Raw genomic sequence first — 15,818 nt, forward strand, 5'->3', positions numbered from 1 at the left:
CACCTGATACTCACCTGAAGTGTTTTTGGGGTGTCTCACCTGTGCTCACCTGCGCAGGTAGCTGGGGCCCTCACCTGAGCTCATTTCGGGTTGTCTCACCTGTGCTCACCTGCGCAGGTAGCTGGGGCTCACCTGGGGCTCACCTGAGACTCACCTGTGGCTCACCTGAGCTGTTTTCGGGGTGTCTCACCTGTGCTCACCTGCGCAGGTAGCTGGGACTCACCTGGGACTCACCTGAGCCCGTTTGGGGGTGTCTCACCTGTGCTCACCTGCGCAGGTAGCTGGGGCTCACCTGAGACTTACCTGGGACTCACCTGGGCTGCTTTAGGGGGTTCCCAGCACTCACCTGAGCCCGTTTGGGGTGTCTCACCTGTGCTCACCTGCGCAGGTAGCTGGGGCTCACCTGAGCCCGTTTGGGGTGTCTCACCTGTGCTCACCTGCGCAGGTAGCTGGGGCTCACCTGAGCCCGTTTGGGGGTGTCTCACCTGTGCTCACCTGCGCAGGTAGCTGGGGCCCTCACCTGGGCCTCACCTGAGCTGTTTTCGGGGTGTCTCACCTGTGCTCACCTGCGCAGGTAGCTGGGGCTCACCTGAGCCCGTTTGGGGTGTCTCACCTGTGCTCACCTGCGCAGGTAGCTGGGGCTCTCACCTGGGGCTCACCTGAGCTCATTTGGGGGTGTCTCACCTGTGCTCACCTGCGCAGGTAGCTGGGGCCCTCACCTGATCATCGTGCCCACCTCGGTGATGCTCAACTGGGAGATGGAGCTCAAGCGTTGGTGCCCCGGCTTCAAGATCCTCACCTACTACGGCGCCCAGAAGGAGCGGCGCCTCAAGAGACAGGTGAGCGCACCTGGGCGCACCTGGGTGTGGCTGGGATACACCTGGGCGCACCTGGGATACACCTGGGCACACCTGGGATAGACCTGGGATAGACCTGGGCACACCTGGGATACACCTGGGCACACCTGGGCACACCTGGGGGCACCTGGGATACACCTGGGTATGGCTGGGATACACCTGGGCACACCTGGGATAGACCTGGGCACACCTGGGCACACCTGGGATAGACCTGGGCACACCTGGGATAGACCTGGGCACACCTGGGATAGACCTGGGATAGACCTGGGATAGACCTGGGCACACCTGGGCACACCTGGGGGGACATGGGGACACCTGGGCGCACCTGGGATACACCTGGGCACACCTGGGCACACCTGGGATACACCTGGGCACACCTGGGATACACCTGGGCACACCTGGGCACACCTGGGCACACCTGGGCACACCTGGGGGGACATGGGCACACCTGGGCACACCTGGGATACACCTGGGCACACCTGGGCACACCTGGGGGGACATGGGCACACCTGGGCACACCTGGGATACACCTGGGCACACCTGGGCACACCTGGGTATGGCTGGGATACACCTGGGCACACCTGGGATAGACCTGGGATAGACCTGGGATACAGCTGGGCACACCTGGGCACACCTGGGCTGTTTTAGTTCCGATTTTTTGGGGATTTTTGGGCCGTTTTTGATGGGGATTTTTGCCTCACCTGCCTCACCTGTGTCTCACCTGTGTCACCTGCCTCACCTGTCAGGGCTGGACCAAGCCCAACGCGTTCCATGTGTGCATCACCTGGGCACACCTGGGCTGATTTAATTCCGATTTTTTGGGTTTTTGGGCCGTTTTATTTTGGATTTTTTGGGGATTTTTGGGCCGTTTTCGATGGGGATTTTTTCCTCACCTGCCTCACCTGCCTCACCTGTGTCCCACCTGCCTCACCTGTCTCACCTGCCTCACCTGTCAGGGCTGGACAAACCCCAGGTGTGCATCACCTCCTACAGGCTAGGCGCACCTGGGCACACCTGGGCTGTTTTAGTTTCGATTTTTTGGGGTTTTTTGGGGATTTTTGGGCCGTTTTCGATGGGGACTTTTTCCTCACCTGTCTCACCTGTCTCACCTGTCTCACCTGTCAGGGCTGGACCAAGCCCAACGCGTTCCACCTGTGCATCACCTGGTCCAGGCTGGGCACACCTGGGTGCACCTGGGCTGTTTTAGTTTCGATTTTTGGGGTTTTTAGGCCGTTTTATTTTGGATTTTTTGGGGATTTTTGGGCCGTTTTCAATGGGGATTTTTGCCTCACCTGCCTCACCTGTCTCACCTGTCTCACCTGTCAGGGCTGGACCAAGCCCAACTCCTTCCAGGTGTGCATCACCACCTGGGCACACCTGGGCACACCTGGGCTGTTTCAGTTTCGATTTTTGGGGTTTTTAGCCCGTTTTATTTTGGATTTTTTGGGTTTTTTGGGCCGTTTTTGATGGGGATTTTTGTCTCACCTGTGTCCCACCTGTCTCACCTGTGTCTCACCTGTCTCACCTGTCTCTCACCTGTCTCTCACCTGTCTCTCACCTGTCTCACCTGTCTCTCACCTGTCTCTCACCTGTCTCTCACCTGTCTCTCACCTGTCTCACCTGTCTCTCACCTGTCTCTCACCTGTCTCTCACCTGTCTCTCACCTGTCTCTCACCTGTATCTCACCTGTCAGGGCTGGACCAAGCCCAACACTTTCCAGGTGTGCATCACCTGGGCACACCTGGGCTGATTTAATTCAGATTTTTTTGGGATTTTTGGGCCAATTTCAATGGAGATTTTTGCCTCACCTGCCTCACCTGTGCCTCACCTGTGTCTCACCTGTCACGGCTGGACAAAGCCCAGGTGTGCATCACCTCCTACAAGTTGGGCACACCTGGGCACACCTGGGCTGTTTTAGTTCCGATTTTTGGGGTTTTTTGGGGGATTTTTGGGCCGTTTTCGATGGGGATTTTTGCCTCACCTGTCCCACCTGTCTCACCTGTCTCACCTGTCAGTGCTGGACCAAGCCCAACGCGTTCCACGTGTGCATCACCTGGTCCAGGCTGGTGCTGCACACCTGGGCACACCTGGGCACACCTGGGCTGTTTTAGTTTCAATTTTTTGGGGATTTTTGGGCCGTTTTCGATGGGGATTTTTGCCTCACCTGTCCCACCTGTCTCACCTGTCTCACCTGTCCCACCTGTCAGGGCTGGACCAAGCCCAACGCGTTCCACGTGTGCATCACCTCCTACAAGCTGGTGCTGCACACCTGGGCACACCTGGGCTGTTTTAATTCCGATTTTTTGGGGATTTTTGGGCCGTTTTTGATGGGGATTTTTTCCTCACCTGCCTCACCTGTATCTCACCTGTCTCACCTGTCCCACCTGTCAGGGCTGGACCAAGCCCAACGCGTTCCACGTGTGCATCACCTCCTACAAGCTGGTGCTGCAGGACCACCAAGCGTTCCGCAGGAAGAACTGGAAGTACCTGATCCTGGACGAGGCGCAGAACATCAAGAACTTCAAATCCCAGCGCTGGCAGTCCCTGCTCAACTTCAACAGGTGAGCGCCGCACCTGGGCGCACCTGGGCACACCTGGGAACACCTGGGCACACCTGGGGTACACCTGGGTACACCTGGATACACCTGGGATACACCTGGGGTACACCTGGGTACACCTGGATACACCTGGGGTACACCTGGATACACCTGGGCGCACCTGGATACACCTGGGGTACACCTGGATACACCTGGGGTACACCTGGATACACCTGGGGTACACCTGGAGTGCACCTGGATACACCTGGGGTACACCTGGGTACACCTGGATACACCTGGGGTACACCTGGATACACCTGGGGTACACCTGGATACACCTGGGCGCACCTGGATACACCTGGGGTACACCTGGATACACCTGGGGTGCACCTGGGGTGCGCCTGGGCACACCTGGGGTACACCTGGGTACACCTGGATACACCTGGGCACACCTGGAGTGCACCTGGATACACCTGGGGTACACCTGGGTACACCTGGATACACCTGGGGTACACCTGGGGCGCGCCTGGATACACCTGGATACACCTGGGCGCACCTGGATACACCTGGGGTATACCTGGATACACCTGGGCACACCTGGATACACCTGGGCACACCTGGGCGCACCTGGATACACCTGGGGTGCGCCTGGATACACCTGGGGTACACCTGGGATACACCTGGGGTACACCTGGATACACCTGGGGTGCGCCTGGGCACACCTGGATACACCTGGGGCGCCTGGATACACCTGGGCACACCTGGGCTGCACCTGGATACACCTGGGGTACACCTGGGCACACCTGGGCGCACCTGGATACACCTGGGATGCACCTGGATACACCTGGGGTGCGCCTGGATACACCTGGGGTGCACCTGGATACACCTGGGCACACCTGGATACACCTGGGGTACACCTGGGCACACCTGGGGTGCGCCTGGATACACCTGGGGCGCACCTGGGCACACCTGAGTTACCTGGGAGACACCTGAGTTAGCTGGGGTACACCTGGGCACACCTGGGGTACACCTGGGTTAACCGGGATAACCTGGGGTACACCTGGGCACACCTGGGGTACACCTGGGCACACCTGGGATACACCTGGGCACACCTGGGCACACCTGGGCACACCTGGGCTGTTTTAGTTTTGATTTTTTGGGTTTTTGGGCCGTTTTATTTTGGATTTTTTGGGGATTTTTGGGCCGTTTTCGATGGGGATTTTTGCCTCACCTGTGTCACCTGCCTCACCTGTCTCACCTGTCAGGGCTGGACCAAGCCCAACGTGTTCCAGGTGTTCATCATCTGGGCACACCTGGGCACACCTGGGCTGTATTATTTTGGATTTTTTGGGCTTTTTTTGGGGATTTTTGGGCCATTTTCGATGGGGATTTTTGCCTCACCTGCCTCACCTGTATCTCACCTGTGTCTCACCTGTGTGTCACCTGTATCTCACCTGCCTCACCTGTCTCTCACCTGTATCTCACCTGTGTCTCACCTGTCTCTCACCTGTATCTCACCTGTGTGTCACCTGTATCTCACCTGTCAGGGCTGGACCAAGTCCAATGTCTTCCAGGTGTGCATCACCACCTGGGCACACCTGGGCACACCTGGGCTGTTTTAATTTTGATTTTTTGGGGATTTTTGGGCCGTTTTCGATGGGGATTTTTGCCTCACCTGCCTCACCTGTCCCACCTGTCTCACCTGTCAGGGCTGGACCAAGCCCAACGTGTTCCAGGTGTTCACCACCTGGGCACACCTGGGCTGTTTTAGTTCTGATTTTTTGGGTTTTTGGGCCGTTTTATTTTGGATTTTTTGGGTTTTTTGGCCCGTTTTCGATGGGGATTTTTGCCTCACCTGTCTCACCTGCCTCACCTGTGTCTCACCTGTCAGGGCTGGACAAAGCCCAGGTGTGCATCACCTCCTACAGGCTGGGCACACCTGGGCACACCTGGGCTGTTTTAGTTTTGATTTTTGGGGTTTTTAGGCCGTTTTATTTTGGATTTTTTGGGGATTTTTGGCCCGTTTTCGATGGGGATTTTTGCCTCACCTGCCTCACCTGCCTCACCTGTGCCTCACCTGTCCCACCTGCAGCCAGCGGTGGCTGCTGCTGACGGGCACGCCGCTGCAGAACTCGCTGATGGAGCTGTGGTCGCTGATGCATTTCCTGATGCCGAGCGTCTTCCAGTCGCACCGGGAGTTCCGCGAGTGGTTCCACAACCCCCTGACGGGCATGATCGAGGGTAGCCAGGAGTACAACGAGAGCCTGGTGAAACGGCTGCACAAGGTACCTGGGCACACCTGGGCACACCTGGGCACACCTGGGCACACCTGGGAATGGGTACACACACCTGGGTTACACCTGGGCACACCTGGGCACACCTGAGCGCCAGGATCGAGGGTAGCCAGGAGTACAACGAGAGCCTGGTGAAACGGCTGCACAAGGTAACGCACCTGGGCGCACCTGGGCACACCTGGGCACACCTGGGAATGGGTACACATACCTGGGATACACCTGAGTTACACCTGGGTATGGGTACACACACCCGGGATACACCTGGGTTACATTGGGGCACACCTGGGCACACCTGGGATGCACTGGGACACACCTGTGACATTCCAGGACACACCTGGGCACACCTGGGGCACATGTGGGACATGCCAGGGCACACCTGGGACACCTGGGCACACCTGGGGTGTGTTGGGGCACACCTGGGCCACACTGGGTCACACCTGGGGCACTGTGGGCACACCTGGGACAGACTGGATCGCACCTGGGGTATGCCAGGTCACTCCTGGGGCACACCTGGGCACACCCATGACATTCCAGGACACACCTGGGCACACTTGGGACACACCTGGGTCACACTGGATCACACCTTGGCACACCTGGGCACACCTTGGCACACCTGGGCACACCTGGGACATGCTGGGGCACATTGGGTCACACCTGGGCACACCTGGGGCACACCTGGTGTGTGTTGGGGCACACCTGGGCACACCTGGGTCACACTGGATCACACCTGGGCACACCTGGGGCACACCTGGTGTGTTTTGGGGCACACCTGGGCACACCTGGGACACACTGGATCACACCTGGGCACACCTGGGGCACACCTGGGGTGTGTCAGGGCACAACTGGGCACACCTGGGGCACACCTGGGACAGACTGGATCACACCTGGGCACACCTGGGGCACACTGGGACACACCTGGGCACACCTGGGCCACACTGGGACACACCTGGGCACACCTGGGGCACACTGGGTCACACCTGGGCACACCTGGGGCACACCTGGGGTGTGTCAGGGCACACCTGGGCACACCTGGGGCACACTGGATCACACCTGGGCACACCTGGGGCACACCTGGGCACACCTGGGGCACACTGGATCACACCTGGGCACACCTGGGGCACACTGGATCACACCTTGGCACACCTGGGCACACCTGGGCACACTGGGCCACCCCCGGGGCGTGTCGGGTCCCACCTGGGCACGCCTGGGGCACACTGGGTCACACCTGGGGCATATGTGGGACATGCCAGGGCACACCTGGGACACCTGGGGCACACTGGATCACACCTGGGGCACACCTGGGGCACACCTGGGGTGTGTCAGGTCACACCTGGGCCACACTGGGCCACCCCCGGGGCGTGTCGGGGCACACCTGGGGCACACTGGATCACACCTGGGCACACCTGGGGCACACCTGGTGTGTGTTGGGGCACACCTGGGCACACTGGGGCACACTGGATCACACCTGGGCACACCTGGGACACACCTGGGCACACCTGGGGCACACTGGATCACACCTTGGCACACCTGGGCCACACTGGGCCACCCCCGGGGCGTGTCGGGTCCCACCTGGGCACACCTGGGGCACACTGGGTCACACCTGGGCACACCTGGGGCACACTGGATCACACCTGGGCCACACTGGGCCACCCCCGGGGCGTGTCGGGGCACACCTGGGCACACCTGGACCACACTGGATCACACCTGGGCACACCTGGGGCACACTGGGCCACACTGGGACACACCTGGGCACACCTGGGCCACACTGGGCCACACCTGGGCACACCTGGGGCACACCTGGGGTGTGTCAGGGCACACCTGGGCACACCTGGGCCACCCCCGGGGCGTGTCGGGTCCCACCTGGGCACGCCCGGGCACACTGGATCACACCTGGGCACACCTGGGACACACCTGGGCACACCTGGGCCACACTGGGTCACACCTGGGCCACACTGGGCCAGCCCCGGGGCGTGTCGGGTCCCACCTGGGCACGCCCGGGCACACCTGAGCAGGTGCCCCCGCAGGTGCTGCGGCCGTTCCTGCTGCGCCGCCTCAAGGTGGACGTGGAGAAGCAGATGCCCAAGAAGTACGAGCACGTGCTGCGGTGCCGCCTGTCCAAGCGCCAGCGCTTCCTCTACGACGACTTCATGGGCCAGGCCAGGTGAGGGCACACCTGGGCACACCTGGGCACACCTGGGCACTCACCTGGGGGCCAAAAATCCCGAATTTCCTGTGAAAATCTGCCCAAAATCCAGAAAATTCCACCCAAAATTCACCTGTTCGAGGTCTCTGATGATGTCATGGGCCAGGCCAGGTGAGGGGCACACCTGGGCACACCTGGGCACTCACCTGGGCACACCTGGGGGCCAAAAATCCCGAATTTCCTGGGAAAATCTGCACAAATTGCACGAAATTCTGTCAAAATTCCATCCAAATCCACCCAAAATTCACCTGTTCAAAGTCTCTGATGGTGCCGGGGGCCAGGGCAGGTGAGGGGCACACCTGGGCACACCTGGGCACACCTGGGCACACACCTGGGCACACCTGGGGGCCAAAAATCACGAATTTCCTGGGAAAATCTGCACAAAATGCACAAAATTCCATCAAAATTCACCCAAAATTCACCTTTTTGAGGATTCTGGCAATGTCATGGGCCAGGCCAGGTGAGGGGCACACCTGGGCACACCTGGGCACTCACCTGGGCACACCTGGGGGCCAAAAATCCCGAATTTCCTGTGAGAAAATGCCCAAATTCCAGAAAATTCCACCCAAAATTCACCCAAATTCACCTGTTAAAAGTCTCTGATGGTGCCAGGGGTCAGGGCAGGTGAGGGCACACCTGGGCACACCTGGGCACTCACCTGGGCACACCTGGGGGCCAAAAATCCCGAATTTCCTGGGAAAATCTGCACAAATTTAATCAAAATCCACCGAAATCCACCCAAAATTCACCTGTTCAAAGTCTCTGATGGTGCCGGGGGTCAGGGCAGGTGAGGGGCACACCTGGGCACACCTGGGCACTCACCTGGGCACACCTGGGCACTCACCTGGGCACACCTGGGAGCCAAAAATCCCAAATTTCCTGGGAAAATCTACACAAATTTCATCAAAATCACTCAAAATCCTCCCAAAATTCACCCAAAATTCACCTGTTCAAAGTCTCTGATGATGTCATGGGCCAGGCCAGGTGAGGGCACACCTGGACACACCTGGGCACTCACCTGGGCACTCACCTGGGCACTCACCTGGGCACTCACCTGGGCACACCTGGGAGCCAAAAATGCCGAATTTCCTGTGAAAATCTACTCAAATTTCATCAAAATCCATCCAAATCCACCCAAAATTCACCCAAATTCACCTGTTCAAAGTCTCTGATGGTGCCAGGGGTCAGGCCAGGTGAGGGCACACCTGGGCACACCTGGGCACTCACCTGGGCACTCACCTGGGCACACCTGGGGGCCAAAAATCCCGAATTTCCTGTGAAAATCTACTCAAATTTCATCAAAATCCACCGAAATTCACCCAAAATTCACCTGTTCAAAGTCTCTGATGGTGTCATGGGTCAGGCCAGGTGAGGGGCACACCTGGGCACACCTGGGCACACCTGGGCACACCTGGGGGCCAAAAATCCCGAATTTCCTGTAAAAATCTACACAAATTGCATGAAATTCCACCCAAAATTCACCCAAATTCACCTGTTCAAAGTCTCTGATGGTGCCAGGGGTCAGGGCAGGTGAGGGCACACCTGGGCACACCTGGGCACTCACCTGGGCACACCTGGGCACACCTGAGAGCCCCAAACTCACCTGGGACCCCAAAAACCCCCCGAATTCTCTCTTAAACCCCTTTAAATCCCCAAATTTCCTCCAGAATTCCTGCGGGTTTTCCGTCTTTGACCCCAGGTGTGCCCAGGTGTGCCCAGGTGTGCCCAGGTGCGCCCAGGTGTGCCCAGGTGTGCCCAGGTGACCCCGAATTTCCTTCCCCAGAACACCTGGCCCCACCCTGGACCCCCAAATTTCCCCTTAAACCCCCAAATTTCCCTTTCAAAGCCCTCCCAAATTCCCCAGGTGAGCTCAGGTGAGCTCAGGTGAGCTCAGGTGTGTTCAGGTGATCTCCAGGTGATTTTTGTGTCCATTTTTTGCCACCAAGGCCCCCCTGGACCCCCAAATTTCCCCTTAAACCCCCAAATTTCCCTTTCAAACCCCTCCCAAATTCCCCAGGTGAGCTCAGGTGAGTTCAGGTGATCTCAGGTGATCTCAGGTGGGTTCAGGTGCCCCCAGGTAACCCCCAGGTAACTTCTCCATCTGTTTCTGACCATGAGGACCACCCTGGACCCCAAAAATTCCTCCTTAAATCCCCTCCCAAATTCCCCAGGTGAGCTCAGGTGAGCTCAGGTGTGTTCAGGTGATGTCCAGGTGATTTTTGTGTCCATTTTTTACCACCAATTCCACCCTGGACCCCCAAATTTCCCCTTAAACCCCCAAATTTCCCCTTCCAACCTCTCCCAAATTCCCCAGGTGAGCCCAGGTGAGCTCAGTTGACCCCCAGGTGAGCTCAGGTGGGTTCAGGTGACCCTGAATTCCGTCCCCGCAGCACCAAGGCCCCCCTGGACCCCCAAATTTCCCTTTCAAACCCCTCCCAAATTCCCCAGGTGAGCTCAGGTGACCCCCAGGTGAGCTCAGGTGACCCCCAGGTGAGCTCAGGTGACCCCCAGGTGAGCTCAGGTGACCCCCAGGTGAGCTCAGGTGTGTTCAGGTGATCTCCAGGTGATTTTTGTGTCCATTTTTTACCACCAATTCCACCCTGGACCCCCAAATTTCCCCTTTGAACCCCTCCCAAATTCCCCAGGTGAGCTCAGGTGAGCTCAGGTGATCTCAGGTGCCCCCAGGTAACTTCTCCATCTGGTTTTGACCATCAAGACCACCCTGGACCCCCAAAATTCCTCCTTAAATCCCCAAATTTCCCCTTAAATCCCCTCCCAAATTCCCCAGGTGAGCTCAGGTGGGTTCAGGTGATCTCAGGTGCCCCCAGGTAACCCCCAGGTAACTTCTCCATCTGTTTCTGACCATCAGGACCACCCTGGACCCCCAAATTCCCCTTCAAACCCCTCCCAAATTCCCCAGGTGACTCCCAGGTGATCTCAGGTGATCTCCAGGTGGGTTCAGGTGAGCTCAGGTGTGTTCAGGTGAGCTCAGGTGCCCCCAGGTAACTTCTCCATCTGTTTTTGACCATCAAGACCACCGTGGACCCCAAATTTCCCCTTAAACCCCCAAAATTCCCTTTCAAACCCCTCCCAAATTCCCCAGGTGAGCTCAGGTGAGCTCAGGTGGGTTCAGGTGAGCTCAGGTGAGCTCAGGTGGGTTCAGGTGAGCTCAGGTGAGTTCAGGTGGGCTCAGGTGATTTTTGTGTCCATTTTTTACCACAAATTCCACCCTGGACCCCCAAATTTCCCCTTAAACCCCCAAATTTCCCTTTCAAACCCCTCCCAAATTCTCCAGGTGAGCTCAGGTGAGCTCAGGTGAGTTCAGGTGAGCTCAGGTGCGCCCAGGTGATCTCAGGTGAGCTCAGGTGCGCCCAGGTGATCTCAGGTGAGCTCAGGTGCGCCCAGGTGACCCCGAATCCCCCCCGCAGCACCAAGGCCCCCCTGGACCCCCAAAATTCCCTTTCAAACCCCTCCCAAATTCCCCAGGTGAGCTCAGGTGGGTTCAGGTGATCTCAGGTGGGTTCAGGTGCCCCCAGGTATCCCCCAGGTAACTTCTCCATCTGTTTTTGACCATCAAGGCCCCCCTGGACCCCCAAATTCCCCTTCAAACCCCTCCCAAATTCCCCAGGTGAGCCCAGGTGACCCCCAGGTGAGCTCAGGTGCGCCCAGGTGACCCCGAATCCCCCCCGCAGCACCAAGGCCCCCCTGGACCCCCAAATTTCCCTTTCAAACCCCTCCCAAATTCCCCAGGTGAGCTCAGGTGACCCCCAGGTGATCTCAGGTGGGTTCAGGTGCCCCCAGGTAACCCCCAGGTAACTTCTCCATCTGTTTTTGACCATCAAGGCCCCCCTGGACCCCCAAATTCCCCTTCAAACCCCTCCCAAATTCCCCAGGTGAGCCCAGGTGACCCCCAGGTGAGCTCAGGTGCGCCCAGGTGACCCCGAATCCCCCCCGCAGCACCAAGGCCCCTCTGGACCCCCAAAATTCCCTTTCAAACCCCTCCCAAATTCCCCAGGTGAGCTCAGGTGAGTTCAGGTGAGCTCAGGTGTGTTCAGGTGAGCTCAGGTGATTTTTGTCTCCCTTTTTTGCCACCAAGGCCCCCCTGGATCCCCAAATTTCCCCTTAAACCCCCAAATTTCCCTTTCAAACCCCTCCCAAATTCCCCAGGTGAGCCCAGGTGAGCTCAGGTGAGCTCAGGTGGGTTCAGATGATCTCCAGGTGATTTTTGTGTCCATTTTTGACCACCAATTCCACCCTGGATCCCCAAAATTCCCCTTAAACCCCTCCCAAATTCCCCAGGTGAGCTCAGGTGGGTTCAGGTGACCTCAGGTGGGTTCAGGTGCCCCCAGGTAACCCCCAGGTAACTTCTCCATCTGTTTTTGACCATCAAGACCACCCTGGACCCCCAAATTTCCCCTTAAATCCCCAAATTTCCCCTTCAAACCCCTCCCAAATTCCCCAGGTGAGCTCAGGTGACCCCCAGGTGATCTCAGGTGGGTTCAGGTGCCCCCAGGTAACCCCCAGGTAACTTCTCCATCTGTTTTTGACCATCAGGACCACCCTGGACCCCCAAATTTCCCCTTAAATCCCCTCCCAAATTCCCCAGGTGAGCTCAGGTGAGCTCAGGTGAGTTCAGGTGTGTTCAGGTGAGCTCAGGTGATTTTTGTCTCCCTTTTTTGCCACCAAGGCCCCCCTGGACCCCCAAATTTCCCCTTCAAGCCCCTCCCAAATTCCCCAGGTGAGCTCAGGTGAGCTCAGGTGTGTTCAGGTGAGCTCAGGTGCGCTCAGGTGAGCTCAGGTGCCCCCAGGTAACTTCTCCATCTGTTTCTGACCACCAAGGCCCCCCTGGATCCCCAAATTTCCCCTTAAACCCCCAAAATTCCCTTTCAAACCCCTCCCAAATTCCCCAGGTGAGCTCAGGTGAGTTCAGGTGATCTCAGGTGATCTCAGGTGCCCCCAGGTAACCCCCAGGTAACTTCTCCATCTGTTTCTGACCATCAAGACCACCCTGGACCCCCAAATTCTCCATTAAATCCCCAAATTTCCCCTTCAAACCCCTCCCAAATTCCCCAGGTGAGCTCAGGTGTGTTCAGGTGAGTTCAGGTGAGCTCAGGTGCCCCCAGGTGAGCTCAGGTGACCCCCAGGTGAGCTCAGGTGAGCTCAGGTGCCCCCAGGTAACTTCTCCATTTGTTTTTGACCATCAGGACCACCCTGGATCCCCAAATTCCTCCTTAAATCCCCAAATTTCCCCTTAAATCCCCTCCCAAATTCCCCAGGTGAGCTCAGGTGAGCTCAGGTGAGCTCAGGTGGGTTCAGGTGATCTCCAGGTGATTTTTGTGTCCATTTTTTACCACCAAGGCCCTCCTGGACCCCCAAATTTCCCCTTAAACCCCCAAATTTCCCTTTCAAACCCCTCCCAAATTCCCCAGGTGAGCTCAGGTGATCTCAGGTGTGTTCAGGTGTGTTCAGGTGATCTCCAGGTGATTTTTGTCTCCCTTTTTTACCACCAAGTCCCCCCTGGACCCCCAAAATTCCCCTTCAAACCCCTCCCAAATTCCCCAGGTGAGCTCAGGTGCGCCCAGGTGATCCCGAATTCCATCCCCCACAGCACCAAGTCCCCCCTGGACCCCCAAATTTCCCCTTAAATCCCCAAATTTCCCTTTCAAACCCCTCCCAAATTCCCCAGGTGAGCCCAGGTGAGCTCAGGTGAGTTCAGGTGATCTCAGGTGAGTTCAGGTGAGCTCAGGTGGGTTCAGGTGATCTCAGGTGATCTCAGGTGTGCCCAGGTGACCCTGAATTCCGCCCCCGCAGCACCAAGGCCCCCCTGGACCCCCAAATTTCCCTTTCAAACCCCTCCCAAAGTCCCCAGGTGAGCCCAGGTGAGCTCAGGTGACCCCCAGGTGCGCCCAGGTGACCCCCAGGTGCGCCCAGGTGCGCCCAGGTGACCCCGGTTCCCCCCGCAGCACCAAGGCCACGCTGGCCAGCGGGCACTTCATGAGCGTCATCAACGTGCTGATGCAGCTGCGCAAGGTGTGCAACCACCCCGACCTGTTCGAGCCCCGCCCCGTCACCTCGCCGCTCGTCACACCTGGCCTCAGCCTGGGCGCCCCCGCGCTGGTGCTGCGGGCGCTGGAGCCGCACCCCTTCCAGGTGAGACACACCTGGGCAGGTGAGACACACCTGGGGTGGGTGGGAGACACACCTGGGACAGGTACACACAGGTACAGTCACACCTGGCCTCAGCCTGGGCGCCCCCGCGCTGGTGCTGCGGGCGCTGGAGCCGCACCCCTTCCAGGTGAGACACACCTGGGCAGGTGAGACACACCTGGGGTGGGTGGGAGACACACCTGGACAGGTACAGACACACCTGGACAGGTACACACAGGTACAGACACACCTGGCCTCAGCCTGGGCGCCCCCGCGCTGGTGCTGCGGGCGCTGGAGCCGCACCCCTTCCAGGTGAGACACACCTGGGACAGGTGAGACACACCTGGGACAGGTGAGAGATACCTGGGAGAGGTACAGACACACCTGGGACAGGTGAGAGATACCTGGGACAGGTGAGACACACCTGGGGTGGGTGGGAGACACACCTGGACAGGTGAGAGATACCTGGGGTGGGTGGGAGACACACCTGGGACAGGTGAGAGGTACCTGGGATACACCTGGGACAGGTACAGACACACCTGGGATGGGTGGGAGACAGGTGAGAGACACCTGAGATAGGTACAGACACACCTGGGACAGGTACAGACACACCTGGACAGGTACAGACACACCTGGACAGGTACACACAGGTACAGTCACACCTGGCCTCAGCCTGGGCGCCCCCGCGCTGGTGCTGCGGGCGCTGGAGCCGCACCCCTTCCAGGTGAGACACACCTGGGCAGGTGAGACACACCTGGGACAGGTGAGAGATACCTGGGATACACCTGGGACAGGTGAGAGATACCTGGGACAGGTACAGACACACCTGGGACAGGTGAGAGACACCTGGGATGGGTGGGAGACACACCTGGGACAGGTGAGAGGTACCTGGGATACACCTGGGACAGGTACAGACACACCTGGGATGGGTGGGAGACAGGTGAGAGACACCTGAGATAGGTACAGACACACCTGGGGTGGGTGGGAGATACCTGGGACAGGTACAGACACACCTGGGACAGGTACAGACACACCTAGGATGGGTGAGATACACCTGGACAGGTACAGACACACCTGGGACAGGTACACACAGGTACAGTCACACCTGGCCTCAGCCTGGGCGCCCCCGCGCTGGTGCTGCGGGCACTGGAGCCGCACCCCTTCCAGGTGAGACACACCTGGACAGGTGAGACACACCTGGGGTGGGTGGGAGACACACCTGGGACAGGTACACACAGGTACAGACACACCTGGGACAGGTGAGAGATACCTGGGATACACCTGGGACAGGTACAGACACACCTGGACAGGTACACACAGGTACAGACACACCTGGACAGGTACACACAGGTACAGACACACCTGGACAGGTACAGACACACCTGGGGTGGGTGGGAGACACACCTGGGACAGGTACACACAGGTACAGTCACACCTGAGACAGGTACAGACACACCTGGGACAGGTACAGACACACCTGGACAGGTACAGACACACCTGGGTAGGTGAGACACACCTGGGATACACCTGGGATAGGTACAGACACACCTGGGACAGGTGAGACACACCTGGGACGGGTGGGAGACACCTGAGATACACCTGGGACAGGTGAGACACACCTGGGACAGGTGAGAGATACCTGGGATACACCTGGGACAGGTGAGACACACCTGGGATGGGTGAGACACACCTGGGATGGGTGAGAGACACCTGAGACACACCTGGGACAGGTACAGTCACACCTGGACAGGTACAGACACACCTGGACAGGCACACACAG

At 58.4% G+C, this 15,818-nt stretch overlaps 1 protein-coding gene and 1 long non-coding RNA gene across 2 annotated transcripts in view; both read left to right on the forward strand.

Moving 5' to 3' along the window:
- SRCAP (Snf2 related CREBBP activator protein) overlaps positions 1 to 15,818 on the forward strand; it is a 98,268-nt gene that overhangs the window by 31,886 nt on the left and 50,564 nt on the right. Inside the window, exons 16-20 of the mRNA XM_085593503.1 lie at positions 703 to 839; positions 3,249 to 3,418; positions 5,487 to 5,679; positions 7,713 to 7,849; positions 13,855 to 14,041. Coding sequence (XP_085449629.1) covers positions 703 to 839; positions 3,249 to 3,418; positions 5,487 to 5,679; positions 7,713 to 7,849; positions 13,855 to 14,041 — 824 coding nt within the window. The remainder of the gene's footprint in view (positions 1 to 702; positions 840 to 3,248; positions 3,419 to 5,486; positions 5,680 to 7,712; positions 7,850 to 13,854; positions 14,042 to 15,818) is intronic.
- LOC146765943 (uncharacterized) lies at positions 7,856 to 13,846 on the forward strand. The gene is made up of 3 exons (XR_014958702.1): positions 7,856 to 12,374; positions 12,630 to 12,659; positions 12,832 to 13,846. It is a non-coding gene; the product is annotated as an uncharacterized LOC146765943 (long non-coding RNA).

The sequence above is a fragment of the Lonchura striata genome, chromosome 16 (genome assembly GCF_050655825.1).
Source record: "Lonchura striata isolate lonStrDom1 chromosome 16, ASM5065582v1, whole genome shotgun sequence".
In the NCBI taxonomy this organism is placed as follows: Eukaryota; Metazoa; Chordata; class Aves; order Passeriformes; family Estrildidae; genus Lonchura; species Lonchura striata.